This window comes from Myxine glutinosa, chromosome 4, assembly GCF_964187855.1.
Source record: "Myxine glutinosa chromosome 4, kmMyxGlut1.1, whole genome shotgun sequence".
NCBI classification, from domain to species: domain Eukaryota; kingdom Metazoa; phylum Chordata; class Myxini; order Myxiniformes; family Myxinidae; genus Myxine; species Myxine glutinosa.
This window is the reverse complement of record NC_136264.1, coordinates 24,919,199-24,938,408: the sequence shown is the minus strand read 5'-3', so window position 1 is coordinate 24,938,408 and position 19,210 is coordinate 24,919,199. Positions and strand designations below refer to the sequence as shown.

General features: G+C 45.7%; 1 protein-coding gene across 5 annotated transcripts in view; it reads right to left on the bottom strand.

Annotated features, from left to right (window-relative positions):
* Positions 1–19,210, bottom strand: part of LOC137424501 (uncharacterized) — a 62,085-nt gene that overhangs the window by 40,330 nt on the left and 2,545 nt on the right. Inside the window, exons 2-3 of one of the 5 annotated variants that reach the window (XM_068112005.2) lie at positions 4,329–4,455; positions 3,958–4,147 (exon numbers count right to left, since the gene is read on the bottom strand). The exons of 2 other annotated variants lie outside the window; for them this stretch is intronic. In XM_068112005.2, coding sequence (XP_067968106.2) covers positions 3,958–4,049 — 92 coding nt within the window. In that variant the 5' untranslated portion in view covers positions 4,050–4,147; positions 4,329–4,455. Of the gene's footprint in view, positions 1–3,957; positions 4,165–4,328; positions 4,456–19,210 lie in introns of all 5 variants that reach the window. 2 more of the 5 variants (XM_068112004.2, XM_068112006.2) reach the window with 2 other exon arrangements.

The window sequence follows — 19,210 nt, the reverse complement described above, 5'->3', positions numbered from 1 at the left end:
TCTCCAATCGCTTGATCTCTGATCATCAATTTGGTTTCAGACCTGGACACTCTACTCTGGACATGCTGCTTCTGCTTTCTCAACAATGGATGGAGGTCCTCAATGCCAAACAGGAAATTAGAGCAGTCTCCATTGACATATCACGTGCCTTCGATACGGTCTGGCACCCCGCTCTGCTCACCAAACTCTCCTCTTTTGGTATCCATGGAAATCTCCACGCATGGCTGGCGGACTTCCTCTCTAGTCGTAGTCAACGTGTGGCCCTGAATGGGTTTCTCTCATCTCCTCTTCCTGTTCAGGCTGGAGTTCCACAAGGCAGTGTTCTCGGCCCTGTCCTTTTTCTGGTCTTCATCAATGATCTCTCTGACTCTCTTGAAAATCCTCTGTATCTCTTTGCTGATGACTCTACTCTCTGTCGCTCCATTCTTCATCCCTCAGATCGGCAGTCTGCTGCCTCCTCACTCTCTGCAGACCTGGACAAAATCACAGATTGGGCAAACAAGTGGAACATGTCTTTCAATCCTGACAAATCTCACTCTCTTACGATGTCTCTCCGAAAAGACCGACTGGACAACCCTCCCATCCACTTTCTGAATAATCCTCTCCGAGAAGTTCTGTCACTCAAGCTTTTGGGTCTCACTATCTGCCATGATCTTTCCTGGGAAAACCACATTTCAAATCTGGCCTCCAAAGCCAGTCGCCGACTGGGCATCCTCCGTCGTGCGAAGTCCTTCCTTGGCACACCTGAGCTCCTCACCACATACAAGGCTTTCATCCGCAGCTCAATGGAATACTGCTCTCCCCTCTGGGCTGGTGCTCCTGCCTCACACCTAGCTCGTCTTCACGCTGTTGAAACCAAAGCATTCAGAATCATTGGAATCTCCCGCGATGAAGCTAACTCCAAGGGCCTCTCACTCACTCACCGCAGGCAGGTTGGTGGTCTTTCCATCTTCTACCGACTCCTCTCTGGCCTTGCCCCCCCAGCTCTCTCTGGGCTCTGTCCCGCAAATATTCCTACAGGTCGCACAAGATCTGCCTGCAACCCTCTTATGGTCAAACTGCCAAAATCAAGACTCTCTGCTCACCTTCACTCCTTCATTCCTCTTTTCTCCCGCCTCTGGAACAAACTCCCTCACTCTCTTCAATCCCACTCCACCCTCCAGGTCTTTAAAACAGCTGTTCACCACCATCTCTTATCTTCCCCCATCCAAAACCTTGATCTTTTCTACCCCCGCTAATTTCACCCCAATTCCACTTTTTTGAAATACCAACTTCTGTCCTGGAAGTCATTGGTGTCCTTGTGTTTTATACTTCTCCCTCCACCCCCCCCCCCCTTCCCATGCCTCCTCCCCCCAAGCCCTCTCCCTTCCACACATCTCCCTGCTCTCAAATGTTGTGTTTGTGTGCTTCACCTTCTCTCCCCATCTTGTTTTCCGCTCCCGCTTTTTATATATTTTGTTTGTCTGGTTGATTTGTTTGTGAAGTAAATGTTAGCTCTTTCACGAGCCTCGATTCAGTATACAAAAAAAAAAAAAAAAAAAAAAAAAAAAACACAACAAGTACAATTTGTGCCAAATTTGGTCACAATCCCATCAGCGGTTTCGGAGAAGAAGTTGCAAGTGTTTACGGACTGAGTGACTGACGACGCGCCATCGATAAGCTCCCTGGAACTACGTTACAGGTGAGCTAAAACGTATCTGTACAGTTGAAGGGCACTTGGCCAATTATATGTCCTAGCAACGGTACCTGCCCTACGGGCGGGGCTTCAATTGGGAAGCCCAAATGAAAAGGCAAGATATCAGAAATTGAAGGTTTTTTTTATTTTAAACGATTTATATAAACATCCGTTAAATCATAACACACACAAATCATCAAAATCTAAACTATTTGTAGAATTTCAATAAAAGCCAAATCGCTGTTCATATCGGTAAATATTATTCCATTGTGTTTGAAAAAACTGGAAAATTGGAAAAATAGGAAAAATAAAATAGCCTATTTTACTCCAGGGGTCCCAGGATTACCCACCCAAAATTTCGTTGCGATCGGTTCAGCCGTTTTTGCGGTACCTATTTTAAACAGTATTTGTAGAATTTCAATAAAAGCCACATCACTGTTCATATCGGTAAATATTGTTGTGGATATGAGAATGGTGTTTTTTTTTTGTTGTTGTGTAAATTGTCGTAAAAATATCGCCCTCCTTGCTCCAGTTATGTATAAAGGTCAAAGTGCGTCCCGTAATTAGTTCATAAACACCACACGTTAGCCAATCATAGATTTTCCCCCTTGTTGACAGTTATTTCCTTATTCTGTGTATTAGGCTAAGGATTTGTCTTCCATTAATTTGACACTCCATTGCACTGCATTAAATAAAGTAGATCCCTCCGACATGGCATCTTCCAAGTGCCAGGTTTAGCCACTTTGCTGCATTTCATCTGCCGTCCACTTTGCTGCATTTCATCTGCCGTCCACTTTGCTGCAATTGCCAACTGCATTTTGGGCGGTTTTCTTCATTCGCCATTGCTGCCCTTTGGCTGGGGCTAGCTCGAATCGCCCCAAAACCACCATTGGCCATGAGGTAAGGTCGGGGAAGAAGGGCGTGTCTCCACCTCGTCATAGAGGGGAGGAGTGAACCAGCCCTTGCCGACCAACCCAGAACGAGGGGTTGGCTTTAGAGGGCGGAGAGAGAACGTTTGGGGGAGGTTCGCAGAAGGGTCAAAGGTGAGGCTTATATAACCCGAGGAAGATGCCCCCAGAGAGAGTCGAGGAGGGAGGAGATCAGAACACAGAAAAGCCTTGAAGTAGTTGGACTAAGCAAGAGAGGAAGTTGTTGGACTGGGTTGGACTAAGAAAGAGAGAGGAGAGAAGGGGCGAAGCGAAGCAAAGAGAGAAAGAGTCCTGGAGTTTGTGAGAAAGGGAGAGAGAACCCGTCACGCCAGACCCCCCACCAGCAGCGTTGGCTCCACCAAGCAGCTCCGACCCGTTACCCCGCGCACACGACAGGATCGGTGGCATCGGCGGCCGTCGAGGTCCAGCCCGACGTCCCGTGCGGGATGAAGCTCCAGCCAGCTCCGTGCCTTCCTCCCCCTCCAGCCACCCACCTCCTTCCAGCCAATCCACTCTGCAATTCCCCGTGTGAGTCCGTCTTTGTTTGCTCTGTCCAGGGTATAAGTTAAGCCTGTTTAGATAAGCTAGTATTTTCACTGTGTCACCTGCTTTTTCCATTTTCCCTGTATATAACCTTGACTGCTCCTTTTGCTTTAGTGTGTGTAAATAATAAATCCTGTTATTCTTCTGTACGTCTTCTTCTTCCTCTTTACATTCGGTCGCTTTAGAGGTTTCCATATTGAATATCTGTGGCGCAATTTTGGCCAACGTTCAGGAATCGGGTTAGTCGGGGTAACTGTTCGGGCGCGGCGCCATCCGCTCGGCAAAGTAACATCTTATCCGCGTCCGTAACAATATTATTCCATCGTGTTTGGAAAAACTGGAAAATTGGGGAAAAATTGGAAAATTGGGGAAAAATTGGAAAAACAATATAGCCTATTTTACTCCAGGGGGTCCAAGGATTACCCACCCAAAATTTCGTTGCGATCGGTTCAGCCGTTTTTGCGGTACCTGGGAACGGACAGACATTTGGTGAATTATAGTAAGATGCTGCATCTCAGTGTGTCTGCATACTACAGGTCAAGACAAACGCAACATCACGAGATCCATTCACTGTTGAGAATTACAGAAGCTGGGAATGTTGGGAATGGCTTGACAAATGAGAGAAGTTCTTTGCTGTTGAAACATGCTTGAAAAACACTGAAATATAAACTTTCGACAAATGCTGCCTTGTTTATCACCTGTAACACAAATTATTGCACGAAACTGGCAATGATTTTCGATCTTCCATATGGGGATTATGGGGTTATCCATTTAAAACAAACGATAAATGAAATGTTCTTTTCTTTTTACCGTCCAGTCATAAGTGCGCTGCGGCTGGGAGTGCACAGAGGCTGCACATAGTAGCTCTCCAAGCGCACACCTTCCCCTGACAGCCGGTCCATGGTTGGAGTCTGCACCCCAGCACTATGGTAACCAACATCTCCCCATCCCTGGTCATCGGCTAATAAGAAAATGATGTGGGGCCTGGGGGGCCCCTCAGCTGGGACAAACAGAGGCCAAGAAATGCAGATGGAAAGAAGATGCAGAAGAAGAGGAAATATAATCGATGAGACAGTAATTGAGAGACAAACAAACGATGTTATGCAACTGCAGACAAATCATTCAGAATATACAAATGTATCGGTATATGCATTCTCAGCTTATTCTATGAGTGGGTTTACTGTGTGGGTCCGTTGAGGGTGCTGTGAGAGGCAAAGCAAACAGACAGCAGCAGCACAGGCAAGATCTGGTTGAATTGCTGCAGCAACATTCCACTACTCATTGAGGGGGGTCGGAGAGGCGACTGGGCTGTGGGTGAGGGAGAGCGGGAGGCAGGTAGAGCGTTTGGTATAAGCATTAAATAATGCAAACACAATTAATGTGAGGGGCATGCATATAAAAAAAGAAAGGAACTTTTCAGAGACTGGAGTGTACATGTACTGACAATAACTCAGAGTTAGTGTACTTGCCTTTGTGCTGCCGAGCCTGGTTTCGATGGCAGACCTGACTATAATCGGTCAGCCTGGTGCTTCGCAGGCGTTTCATCAATATTGGCGGTACTCTTAAAGGATTGTTAGGCCAGCTTCTCGTATGTCAGCATTCCCTTGTGGACATTGAACATGTTGACACTTTTCAAAAACGGTATGCCACTGTGTGAAGATACTTGGCCAAAATTACAATTTCTACTTTCATTGAAGGTTGCTTCTGCTGCCTGCACCCTGTAATAAAGATGCACCCTGTACAGGGTAAGCCCTCAATAATGCAAAAGTTGATCCTGTCATTAATGCCCTAATGCCAACCCATTGTCATTCATGCCCTAATCTGGACCAAGTAGCCGATGTACACATGCAGACACACGCGTGTATAGCCGTTTGTGTATAGCCGTGTATATATATATATATATAAAAGGGAGGGGGAGGGGGAGGGGAAAAGGGAGGGGTAGGGGGGAAAGGGAGGGGGATAGGGAGGGGGAGGGGAGAAGGGGAAGGGGTAGGGTGGGGGGGAGGGGAGGACGGACGGGGGAGGGGGAGGACGGACGGGGGAGGGGGAGGACGGACGGGGGAGGGGGAGGACGGACGGGGGAGGGGGAGGACGGACGGGGAAGGGGGAAGGGGGAGGGAAGGGGAGGGCCAGTCAACAATGACGTTGCAGTTCTCGCAAGAGCTTGCATCTTCGCAAGAGTACGAAGCGGATTTTGGAGACTCACCGATCCTGTGACCCATGCCGTCCAGTACCGGCGTTGCCGGGCGGGGGAAGGGAGACCCGCACATTCCCAACCCGTACATTCGCCCTCTCGGCTCAAGCTCGTATTCGATTCGTATTCGAAATCGAAAGGGGAAATCCTTCGTATTCGAATTCGTAAACACGAAATATGAATTAAAATTTAATTCATATCGCACAAAATCGACACAAAACACGATCGCATGAAGGCGAAAAAACGCAATGGCTTTTCGCCCTGAATTACGTGCAAACGTGTGACGTGTGATGGGATGGAACATCACGTGATCGCTCTGAGCGAATCAGCGAGCTGCTCGGACTGGCTGAGATTAGCGGGTACTTCGCTGAAATGCGCTGAGGTAAATATGAATAAAAAATATGGATCTCGTCAAATATTGTCTCGGCCATGTTCGTCCCAGGCTCAATGGCCATGTCTATGCCAAATATCAAGCACGTGAGCCTCTCCGTTTCGGAGTCTATCGGTAACATTACACACACACACACACACACACACACACACACACACACACAAACTGTGTTTTATATATATAGATTGTTGTGGTTTTTGGAATAAAGGCAACCCCCCTTTTAGTTAGTTGCACCACAACATGCAGCCTCGATTAGCCAGTTATTTATTATTAAATGTGAAGTATAGTCTCCTTCCCAGTGTTAGCATGCGTTAAGCAAGGTAAGTAAGGGTAGGCCTCATTGGGCCTGGAATGCCATGTGGTGGGCCTAGGACAAGTCGAGGAGGCCCGAGGGAGGAGCCAGAGGGCGTGGCTGGTAAGCAGCAAACAGCCAATGGGAGCTAAAGGGGAGTGGCCAGCAACGGCGGCCAATGAGAACTAAGGGGAGTAACTGATGGGCTATCACGACACGTGACCCCCGGCGGCCAGTGGAGGCCCGTGGAACATTCTAGTGGGGCTCCGGGGGGATATAGGACCCAGCCCGGACCCCCGAACTCGTTCTCTGCTGCCCCCGTTCTCCCTGGCTCTGGTCTCTCTTTTGCCCTCGCTCTCTTGGGATTCAGGCTCTCGCAGGACGATCTCTCTCGTTGGCCCTGTACTCCAACGATCTCCCTGCCTGGACTCCCTGCACATGCGCTTTTGCCTCGCTGGCTTCGGGACATGCTGCATGGATTCCCGTTCGTGCACGACTGAGGCCGACGTCCCTGCCGCGAACATCCTCGGGGGAAATGCCCAACGAGCCGTCAAGGGCGAACTGCACTAAGCGGCCGCGCTTTGTGCGTGTCCTCTTCTTCCTCTGCTTCCCCGAGCGAGTCAGAGGGCCCTTGTCTGGGTAAAGGAAGTTAGGACTGTTAAGTTTCTCTTCTGTGTCTCTTTTCTCTCACCAGTGTACATTTGTGAATAAACCTGTGCTCGTTTCCAACTTGGCCGTTTTTGTCCCTTCACCATTGGCCTCGCATTGCACGAGTTAAAACCGCTCGATCGGGTTCATAGTAATTAACGGCACGAGTTACGCAACACGCAAACCGCTCGGGCATATCAGACCAGCGTGACTCATGTAAGGTCCAGCCCCCATCCTCGCAGCAGCGTGTGTATCGAAGGTACCCGGGTTGTGACCGGAAACCCTTCCACGTGCTCGCTGCGGGTTTGGCGGCTGGAATTGCTCAGCAATCCGCCCCCACGAGTGCTGGGTGGGTAGCGGCCTCGTGGACTCAAAGCTCGAGGGGGAGCAGGGCTTCATCCCCCCTCAGTACGTCGACGAGCTCGAGATCCGCAACAATATATATACACTCACGTGAAAAAGTAAGTACACCCCTTCTAAAGTTTGGACTTTTTCAACATATTTCAACATACAGCTATTTGATCTTCATTTCAACAATATTAATAGATAAAGGTGATATAATACAACAAATATCATGAAACATTTACATTTTGTAGTCCATTGTATAATTTAAATAAACATAAATGCAAATTTCGCATGTGGAAAAAGTAAGTACACCCCTACATTTATCACTACTTCAAATACCTAAAATTAGAATCAGGTGCACCAGCTCAGGGGCAAATGATTAGAACATCGTTAGAGAGGATCTTGGAGGAACCTGTCTTATTTAAACCTCCAACATTTAGTTTGGTTTGCCCTTTGTTGTTGAAGTGTGCGGCGTCACCATGTCCAGATCAAAAGAGCTCTCTGAGGCCTTCAGAAAGAAGGTTATAGATGCCTACGAGTCTGGGAAGGGATTTAAAAAGATCTCCAAACAATTTGAAATCAATCATTCGACTGGCTGGAAGATCATCTACAAGTGGAGAAGATTCCAAACAATTGCCAACTTGTTCAGCCCAGGCCGCCCCAGCAAGTTCAGCCCAGGCTACCCCAGCAAGTTCAGCCCGAGAGCAGACCGCAAGATGCTGAAAGAAGTCTGTCAGAACCCCAGAATGTCATCACGGGACCTACAGGTAGCTCTTGCCACTGTTTATGTCAAAGTGCACGAGTCTATCATTAGAAAGAGCCTGCACAAATTTGATCTACATAGGAGGTGTGCCAGGAAGAAACCTTTGCTGTCCAGAAAGAACATCAGGGCAAGACTAAAGTTTGCCAATGAACACCGAGGCAAAGACCCGCACTTCTGGAACAATGTGCTCTGGACAGATGAGTCAAAGGTAGAGCTATTTGGCCACAGTACCAGAAGACATGTTTGGCGAAAACCAAAGACAGCATTTGACCACAAGAACCTGATACCAACTGTAAAGCATGGAGGTGGAAATATGGTTTGGGGCAGCTTTGCTGCATCAGGGCCTGGGCAGCTCACCATCATAGAATCCACTATGAATTCTTCATTGTACCAGAGGGTTCTTGAGGATAATGTGAGGCCATCTGTCGGAAAGTTGAAGCTCAGCCAAAGGTGGACCTTGCAACATGACAATGACCCTAAACATACCAGTAAATCCACCAAGGAATGGCTGAAAAGAAAGAAATGGAGGGTTCTGGAATGGCCAAGTCAAAGCCCGGATCTAAATCCCATCGAGATGTTGTGGGGGGATTTGAAACGAGCTGTGCATGCAAGAAACCCCTCAAACATCGCACAGCTGAAAGAATTCTGCATGGAGGAGTGGGCAAAAATTTCTCCCAGTCGATGTCAGAGACAGGTAGACAGTTATAAGAAACGCCTCCTTGAGGTTGTTTCTGCCAAAGGGGGCAATACCACCTATTAGAGCCAAGGGTGTACTTACTTTTTCCACATGCGAAATTTGCATTTATGTTTATTTAAATTATACAATGGACTATAAAATGTATGTGGGTAATATGTTTTGTGTTTTTAATTTTGTGGTGGTGAGGTGTTTTTATTATGTGTTTTATGGTTGTGAGGTGTTTTAATTATTTGGTGGTGAGGTGTTTGAATCACGTGGTGGTGAGGTGTTTTGAATCACGTGGTGGTGAGGTGTTTTGAATCACTTGGTGGTGAGGTGTTTTGAATTATGTGGTGGTGAGGTGTTTTGAATCACTTGGTGGTGAGGTGTTTTGAATCACTTGGTGGTGAGGTGTTTTGAATTATGTGGTGGTGAGGTGTTTTAAATTACTTGGTGGTGAGGTATTTATAATTATGTGGTGGTGAGGTGTTTTAAATTATGTGGTGGTGATCGCCTCACCAAGCGTCGTTACTGAGGAACGGGCTTATTTTTGCTGAGGCTAAAATGACTGCACCTGACTGTACCTGCGTTGCTGTGTTGTCATGATTTACACCAATCATAATACAAACAATTATTTTGCACAAATGTATTTGTTGTGTTTGTGATATTACATTTTTATAGGCAATTTAGGTTGAAGATTTAGGTTGAATGTTTTTTTTCAAGAAAGAACCCCTCAGCACACACATAGGGGAGGGGTAGGTGCAGACTGGAGGTTTGGGACGATTACACCTCACCACCACGTAATTTAAAACACCTCACCACCACATAATTTAAAACAACTCACCACCACATAATTTAAAACACCTCACCACCACGTAATTTAAAACACCTCACCACCACATAATTCAAAACACCTCACCACCAAGTGATTCAAAACACCTCACCACCACATAATTTAAAACAACTCACCACCACATAATTTAAAACAACTCACCACCACATAATTTAAAACACCTCACCACCACGTAATTTAAAACACCTCACCACCACATAATTCAAAACACCTCACCACCAAGTGATTCAAAACACCTCACCACCACATAATTTAAAACAACTCACCACCACATAATTTAAAACACCTCACCACCAAGTAATTTAAAACACCTCACCACCACATAATTCAAAACACCTCGCCACCAAGTGATTCAAAACACCTCACCACCACATAATTTAAAACACCTCACCACCAAGTGATTCAAAACACCTCACCACCACATAATTTAAAACAACTCACCACCACATAATTTAAAACACCTCACCACCACGTAATTTAAAACACCTCACCACCACATAATTCAAAACACCTCACCACCAAGTGATTCAAAACACCTCACCACCACATAATTTAAAACAACTCACCACCACATAATTTAAAACAACTCACCACCACATAATTTAAAACACCTCACCACCACGTAATTTAAAACACCTCACCACCACATAATTCAAAACACCTCACCACCAAGTGATTCAAAACACCTCACCACCACATAATTTAAAACAACTCACCACCACATAATTTAAAACACCTCACCACCAAGTAATTTAAAACACCTCACCACCACATAATTCAAAACACCTCGCCACCAAGTGATTCAAAACACCTCACCACCACATAATTTAAAACACCTCACCACCAAGTGATTCAAAACACCTCACCACCACATAATTTAAAACACCTCACCACCATGTGATTCAAAACACCTCACCACCACATAATTTAAAACACCTCACCAAGTGATTCAAAACACCTCACCACCACATAATTTAAAACACCTCACCACCAAGTGATTCAAAACACCTCACCACCACATAATTCAAAACACCTCACCACCAAGTGATTCAAAACAACTCACCACCACATAATTTTAAACACCTCACCACCAAGTAATTTAAAACACCTCACCACCACATAATTCAAAACACCTCACCACCAAGTGATTCAAAACACCTCACCACCACATAATTTAAAACAACTCACCACCACATAATTTAAAACACCTCACCACCAAGTAATTTAAAACACCTCACCACCACATAATTTAAAACACCTCACCACCAAGTAATTCAAAACACCTCACCACCACATAATTCAAAACACCTCACCACCAAGTGATTCAAAACACCTCACCACCAAGTAATTCAAAACCTCACCACCACGTGATTCAAAACACCTCACCACCAAGTAATTCAAAACACCTCACCACCACGTGATTCAAAACACCTCACCATCAAGTAATTTAAAACACCTCACCACCAAGTAATTCAAAACACCTCACCACCACATAATTCAAAACACCTCACCACCAAGTGATTCAAAACCTCACCACCACATAATTTAAAACACCTCACCACCACGTAATTTAAAACACCTCACCACCAAGTAATTCAAAACACCTCACCACCACGTGATTCAAAACACCTCACCACCAAGTAATTCAAAACACCTCACCACCAAGTAATTCAAAACACCTCACCACCAAGTAATTTAAAACACCTCACCACCAAGTAATTTAAAACACCTCACAGCCATAAAACACATAATAAAAACACCTCACCACCACAAAATTAAAAACACCTCACAGCCATAAATTTGAAGACACCTCACAGCCATAAAACACGGAATAAAAACACCTCACCACCACGAAATTAAAACACCTCACAGCCATAAAACACGTAATAAGAATACCTGACAGCCACGAAATTAAAAACACCTCACCACCAAGTCATTTAAAAACACCTCACCACCAAGTAATTCAAAACACCTCACCACCACATAATTCAAAACACCTCACCACCACATAATTATAAATACCTCACCACCACGTAATTCAAAACACCTCACCACCACATAATTCAAAACACCTCACCACCATGTGATTTAAAAACACCTCACCACCACGTCATTTAAAAACACCTCACCACCACATAATTCAAAACAACTCACCACCATGTGATTTAAAAACACCTCACCACCACGTCATTTAAAAACACCTCACTACCACATAATTCAAAATACCTCACCACTTATTGTCACTCGACAATACAATAAATTAAATGCAACAAATAATGGTTTAATGAAATAATTGTAAACCAATAAAAATGACGGTTGAGGTTAAAAAAAACTATAGCTCTACTTGAGGAACCCTCCACACTGACACAAATGCAGACACACTGGGGAAAGATAAAAGAAAAGAAAAGAATTGTTCCCTTTTTATAGTGCCGGCACTTAGCTTTGCGTCCCAAAAATGCGCCAGGGAGCTTGATGGTCGCGGCAACCCGTGCAGCCACCCACACGGGAAACGCTCCAGCAATGGCACCGAAACCGCGCGTCGAAAATGCACAGGCGCGAAGCAAGCAGTTAACCGACCCCTCCTCGCTTCCACCGCCAAGCCAGACACGGCTCTCTCCTCCCCCGAAGAACCACCGAGTCGAACAACACCCCCTCCTTCAATGTGGCAAAGGCTCCAAAAAGCTCCGAAATGTTCCCTTCACGGCGCACACGAGAAACGCGACCGCCCGCCACAAGCCAGCACCAGAGAAAGAAAGAAGAACCACCTTTAGAGGCCATTTTTCCCCACAGAGCAGGGGTTGGCCTTTTTCGGGCACCTTGGTCCCCTTTTTTGAAGCAATGTTTTATGGCCGGATGCCCTTCCTTCCTGCCGCCAACCATGTTAGTCGCCTCTGATGACACACAGGGAATTACCAGTGAACTGGTCCTCAATTTGCCGACCTCGGAAGGATGACAGGCTGAGTCAACCCCCCTGGTGTTAATTCAGCGATAGACCGGGATTCGAACCCAGGATCCTCTGATCCCATGCCGGCACCCTAACCGCTAAGCCAACACCAGGCTCACAAGAGAAAGAAAGAGAAATTGAATCTTCCTCTTTACTCCTCCTCGAACATTCCAGCTCTCTCACGTCATACGACCAATCCCCGCATTCCACCCATCTCTCCACGGTCGGCCTCCACTAATGACGAAGCTCGGCGCGTGGTCTGCCGGCCACGATAGTTGCCACGCCCATGGTCCCACTCTGGGGGTGTGGCCTTGTCCCTTAGACAGTTTGTGGGGCGGGGTTAATTGTCTGGGTCTCTGTCGGCATTATCTCGGTTGTCATGGTTTAATGGAGCGCTCGTTTGCCTGGCTGGCCGAGTGAATGTAAAAACAGAAGGGAAAATCACAGGAGGCAAGTACATTCTGGGAATTATCCTTAAGCCCTATTTAACTAACACAAAACCACCCTCGGCGTGGTGACACATAAACAACCTGAAACTCACTGGTTCCATGCTTATGTACATCAAGATGTCTTCCACACGTCACACAGTCCATGCTAATCTATACATTCCTATCTCCATTATGGCAATTCGTCACCTACCCCTACAAACGTAACAATATATGTATATATTGTTGGGGATATGGGAATTGTGTGGGTAATTCGATGTAAATTTTCCCCTTTTGTATGCTGTAAATATTCCCTGTAAATATCACCCTCCAATTGTAGTGTCAAAGATCAAAGGCCGTCTGTAGTTAGGTCATCGCACACATGTAGCAAATCTGTGATTTCCCTCATTAGTTATGTCCTTAGTAAATGTAGTTGAAGGTTCTGTGATCCATTAGTTCATTAAGTTGCATCAATTAAATAAGACAGGTCCCTCCGACGCCCCATGGCATCTTCCAAGTGCCAGGTTTGCTGCAATTGACTCCTTTAGCCACTTTGCTGCATTTTCATCTCCCGTCCACTTTGCTGCATTTGACTCCATTACGCATGAGGTAACCTCGGAGAAGAAAGGTGTGTCTCCACCTCGTCATAGAGGGGAGGAGTGAGTCAGCCCCGCTCAACCAACCAAGAACAAGGGGTTGGGCTTGGAGAGGGTGTGGAGAGAAACATCGAGGAGCTTCGCGAAGGTTCAAGGGAGGGCCATATATAACCCGCGGTGGCACGGCCCCCAAGGGAGAGATACGTGCGACGATCGCGCAGGCAGGAGATTGAGGGAGAAAGACGCGTCAGACGACTTGGAGAGAAGGAGAGGACCAAAAGAGCCTGAGGCGTGCAGCGACAACCAGCCCCTGCTGCGTGCAACGAGATACGTGTGCCGACGTCGCCCTGCTCGCTCCCAGCCTGAAAAGGACCGGCTTGCTGTGCGCCCTGCCAAGCCTTCCAGCTTGTGGTTTGACCTTCTTCTCCCTCAAGCCAAACCAACCTGCAATTCCCCATTCGTGTGAGTCTGTTTGTGTTGTCCTGTCGGGGTATAAGTTAAGCCTGTTTAATATAAGCTAATATTGCACTGTGTCTCCTTGCTTCTTTCTGTTCAGTTATTTTCTTATCCTTTCCATTCTCCTTGGTTATTTTTGGTCTTGTAAATAATAGTAATAAATGATATTTGTTCTTCCTACCTTCGTCTTCTTCTTCACATTCGGTCGCTTTAGTGATTTCCTTCATTGAATACCTGTGGCACGATTTGGCCAATGTTAGGATCGGGTTTAGTACTGTTAATGGCTCGAACTTCGGGTTGCTAAAACCGCTCGGCAACTAGTCCATCTAAAACCGGGGTTCGAGCGGTACTTGTCTCCCTTGTCTGCGGAGGGACGGATAAAGGTATTCGGGATAAACCCTGGACCCATAACCCTGATCCGTTCCATCCCGCGGGAGAGCATTACAAGTACAAGGACCGGGCAGACGGCCAGCTTAACAGGACAAGGGGCTAATCACCCCTTGCTAATGGGAGAGCCGTCCCCCATATCCGTAACAATATATATATACACTACATGGCCAAAAGTATATGGACATCCGAACATCACACCCGTATGTGCTCGTCGAACATCTCATTCCAGAATCATGGGCATTACTACGGAGTTGGTCCCCCCCCCTCCCCACCCCCCTTTGCTGCTCTAACAGCCTCCACTCTTCTGGGAAGGCTTTCCACTACATGTTGGAACATTGCTGCGGGGATTTGCTTCCATTCAGCCACAAGAGCATTAGTGAGGTCGGTCACTGATGTTGGGCGATTAGGCCTGGTTTGCAGTTGGTGGTCCAATTCATCCCAAAGGTGTTCGATGGGATTGAGATCAGGGCTCTGTGCAGGCCAGTCAAGTTCTTCCACACCAACAACAACAACATGCATTTTAAGGCCATTTCCCCTGCACGAGCGGGGGTTAGCCTTGCGGTCCCCATGACAATCTTCTCCATTTTCCCTATTTTCTGCATCTCCCCTTGTTAACCCCCTTGCCCGCATTTCTTCTTCGACCATCTTTGGCCAAGTCTTTCTCGGTCTTCCCCGTCCTCTACTTCCTTCTACATTCATTTCCATCACTCTTCTCAACCAGTCACTTTCACCCTTCCTCAACACATGACCAAACGATCTCAAACTGTTTCTCTTCACAGCATCCATCACAGGCTCTATTCCCATCATCTTTCGCAATTCATCATTTTGTCTTCCTCTCTCTCAACGATACTCCACACATCCACCGAATCATTCGCATTTCCACCCTTTCCAGCCTTCGTTGCTGCTCTACGTTCATAACCCGTCTCGCTCCCATAAATCATAACACTTCTCACACATGCAGCATACACCTTTCCCTTCAGCTTCAACGACACTCCCCTCCTCGTCAGCACGCCACTCAGTTCCCGAAACTTCTTCCATGCACATCTCACTCCAGCAACCGTTGCCGAGTCTGATCCACCTTCTCCATTCAGCATGTCTCCTAGGTAACAAAATGTTTTCACACCTTCCAGATTCACGCCGTCTCCAAGATCCAACTCAACATTTCCTCCATCTGCAACTCTCTCTGTGCACACCTTACACTTGAATGTAGCTGCCACACTGGTTAATGACCCTCTCAAACCACTACATTTTTGATGAACCCACTCAGCGCACATTGTACATTGAATGGAATTCACTCCGACACCCTTCCTGCACACAGCACACGGCCACTTCCCAGTTCTTTCCACCTCACCACATGCTTTACCACTTGCCATCACCTTTGTTTTTCCAATATTCACCTTCAGACCTTTTGTCTCCATACATTCCTTCCACTTGTTCATCTTCTCCTTCAGTCCATCCATACTTTCTGCAATCAACACCAGATCATCTGCATGCAACAACTCCCACGGTAAACCCTCCTTTACGTTCCGAGCCAGCACCTCCATCACAGCTACAAATAGTAGTGGACTTAGTACCGTCCCCTGATGCACTCCCACCTTCACCTCAAACTCACCACTGTTCCCGTGCTTCGTCCTTACAGCTGTGCGCACTCTTTTGTACATTGCCATCACTACTCTGATCAACCATTCCTCCACTCCTAACTTCCTCAATGCCCGTCACTACTTCACGTGGAACCCTATCGAATGCTTTCTCCAGATCAACAAACCCAAGAAACAACTTCTTCCTCTTCTCCATGTACTTCTCCTGCAACTGCCTCACAATAAAAAGCGCGTCTGTCGTTCCTCTTCCTGGCATAAATCCAAACTTCCTCTTTATGAGGCAATGTTTTTATGGCTGGATGCCCTTCCTGACGCCAACCTTTTAGTCACCTCTTACGACACGCAGGGATACGGTGTACCTATTCTAAACAAGTCATTGGATGAAGTCATATGTATTGATTTGAACACTCAAAGGAGAACCGAGGCAAAAACTGCTGCCGAGAAAGATTTTTTATAAATTGATGAATAATGCTGTATTTGGAAAGACGATGGAAAATCTTAGGAATAGACGATGCATAAAACTTGTTACATCTTGGAAGCAAGCATCAAAATTATATAATCAACCCAGTTATACGGTATACGGGACGTTATGTTTCTGTTTTATGTTTAATAATGTTTAAATAATGTTTAAATAAGACGGTAATGTTTCTACTTCATATGGATACGGATAGTTTTCTGTTAGAAATTAAGACGGAAGATGTTTATTCAGATATGCTTGATGACAGTGACACGTATGGCACAAGTTCTTCCACACCGATCTCAACAAACCATTTCTGTATGGACTTTGCTTTGTGCATGTGGGATTGTCATCCTGAAACAGGAAAGGGCCTTCCCCAAACTGTTGCCACAAAGGTGGAAGTTCACAATCGTACTCATCCACTATGGAGGTATTCATCCACTACAGAGCAGAATCGGGTGAGGTTGTATTATGTGAAGCCCCCTGTACAGGTAAGGCCAGATGGAGGACTTGTGGGCACAAATGCATCAGGAAAGCACAATACACTTCCATGGGAAACAACACAGGCCATTTTGTCCAAGGACTACAGGCGAGGTCGGTGGTGTCGTGTGCTGTGGAGCCCTGGAGAGGGGCGGAACACTTTTATGGGTGCTTTGCTTGTTTGCAGCGGGACAGCCAATGACAAGAGCAGCCACGTGATTGAGGAATGACCTTGGAGGTTCTAAGAGTAAAGGGCTGTATGCGCAACAGAGATCACGAGAGTTGGGCTTTTAGGAAACATCATTGCTCTCTTTACCTCCGCCACCAAAGGTGGATGGAGATTTTGTTTTTATCGGTTATCGGTTATGCATCCCGCGATGAAGCTGATTGTGAGGGCCTTTCACTTACTCACTGCAGGCAGGTTGGTGGTCTTTCTGTCTTCTGCCGACTCATCTCCGGCCTTGCTCCCCCAGCTCTCTCTGGGCTCTGTTCCCCAAATATTCCTGCAGGTCACACAATATCTGCCAGCAACCCTCTTATGGTTAAACTGCCAAAATCAAGACTCTCTGCTCACCTTCACTCCTTCATTCCTCTTTTCTCCCACCTCTGGAACAAACTCCCTCACTCTCTTCAATCCCACTCCTCCCTCCAGGTCTTTAAAACAGCTGTTCACCACCATCTCTCGTCTTCCCCCATCCAAAACCTTGATCTTTTCTGCCCCCGCTAATTTCACCCCAGATCCACTTTGAAATACCAACTTCTTTCCTGGAAGTCCTTGCAGTGTCCTTGTGTTTTATACTTCTCTCCCCCCCCCCCCCCCCTCCCACACCTTCTCCCCCCAAGCCCTCTCCCTCCCACAGATCTCCCGATGTCCCTGCTCCCAAATGTTGTGTTTGTGTGCTTCCCCTTCTCTCCCCATCTTGTCTACCGCTCCCCTTATTATATGTTTTATGTGTCTGTTTGATTTTTTGTGTGATAAATGTTAGCTCTTTCACGAGCCTCGATCCTGTATATAAAAAAAGAAAAAGAAAAAAAAGGAAAAAAACCCATTTTTTTTTTTCAACAAAAAATTCAAAGCATTTATTGTACAATGTTTCGGGTTTTGTTGAATTAATCTACTGCTACTGCGAACCAAATATTTTGTGGACGGCAAATGCAGGAAACAACAACATATAGTTGGCCATGTGTGAAAACTGGATCATGCAGGTATAAGTTACTCCAACTTTTTGCAAAGTTTAATCTTGAGCCTTATTTGTTTATTGTTGTGCCAAATGCGAGCTCTACTGGGAACTGACGTCGTTGCCAAACAAACGGGAAAGGCTCTTCAGTGGGCTGTATTGCAATGCTAAAATTCAAGTTCAGGCTAAAACCAAAATGACATACAAAAACATTCATTTATCATTGTTCATTCCTTTATTTGGGCAGTGTATGGGCCAGACAGGTCTCGATTGCTCCCAAAAATGAAAGAAAAATAACCCCGTTTACTACATGAAGCAAAATCATGCCAACTGCTTAAATGTGCATAGACAACGCATTGTGGTTATATAGCTCAGATAATTAAAATTGTGAATATGAGACTTCCAAAGATGGCTTAGGCTTACCAGAAAGTCAATATGGTGGGCATTTGATTTTATTCCTGATAATTCTTGTGGGTGAGGTCAAGACAGCTCCTCAGCCAATGGGTTCGAAGGCTTCGTACGCATGCAGCTTCATTACATTTTTAATGTACAAGATATTAACCTTCTTGGCACTTTCTGGGAATTCTAAAATGAAATATGTCGCTCGCTGTAAAAACTTGATTGTTGAAATGAACAAAACATTTAAAACATTTTCTCCAACAATATTTTTTAACAGATTTCCTTTACGAGTCCTTTTTGCAACAATCTTCTGCTTTTAATTGAACAATCATCCAATTCAATTCCCTCGACCTTCCATGCTAGGCCACAAAACATTCTTATCAACTCTTCATGAATAAAGTGGGGATGGTGACACAGACTTCAAATGTTTATCATTTTAAAATCAAACTTTGTTCCAAAATAAAAGTTAACAACTGTGTTAATATTTAAATTTTCATCTCTCAAAATAATATGGACTACATGTTTTCATTATTTTCTTAAAGGGCCCAAATGATTCCCAATGTGGGGGATCGGTCTTTTATAATCCGGCTGGTGAGACTTGCAACATTCGACTGTGCCAGAAATTTGTAATTTGTTCAGTGTGCCGGCAATAACTCACCTATTATTCACGAAAGACACCACGGGATGTTTAACGTTCACCAACTAATGCTAGCAGATGGGACACCCAGCTTAATGGCAATCCAAGTGACGGCGTACTTTGTGACGCAACTAACTCCCTGTCTGTGAAACACCAATCTGACAGTTTATAGTCGGGTCGGGAATCAAACCCAGACTAGCCCACTCTAAAGCAAATGCACTCCCTCTGCACCATCTTGTCGGCTGAAAAGATCAGGATTTCGAGGGAAAATGACAATAAACATTGAAGGAAAGAAAGAATGTTTTGTTTTTTTCATAAAATCTCTGAACAGCTGTTTTTCA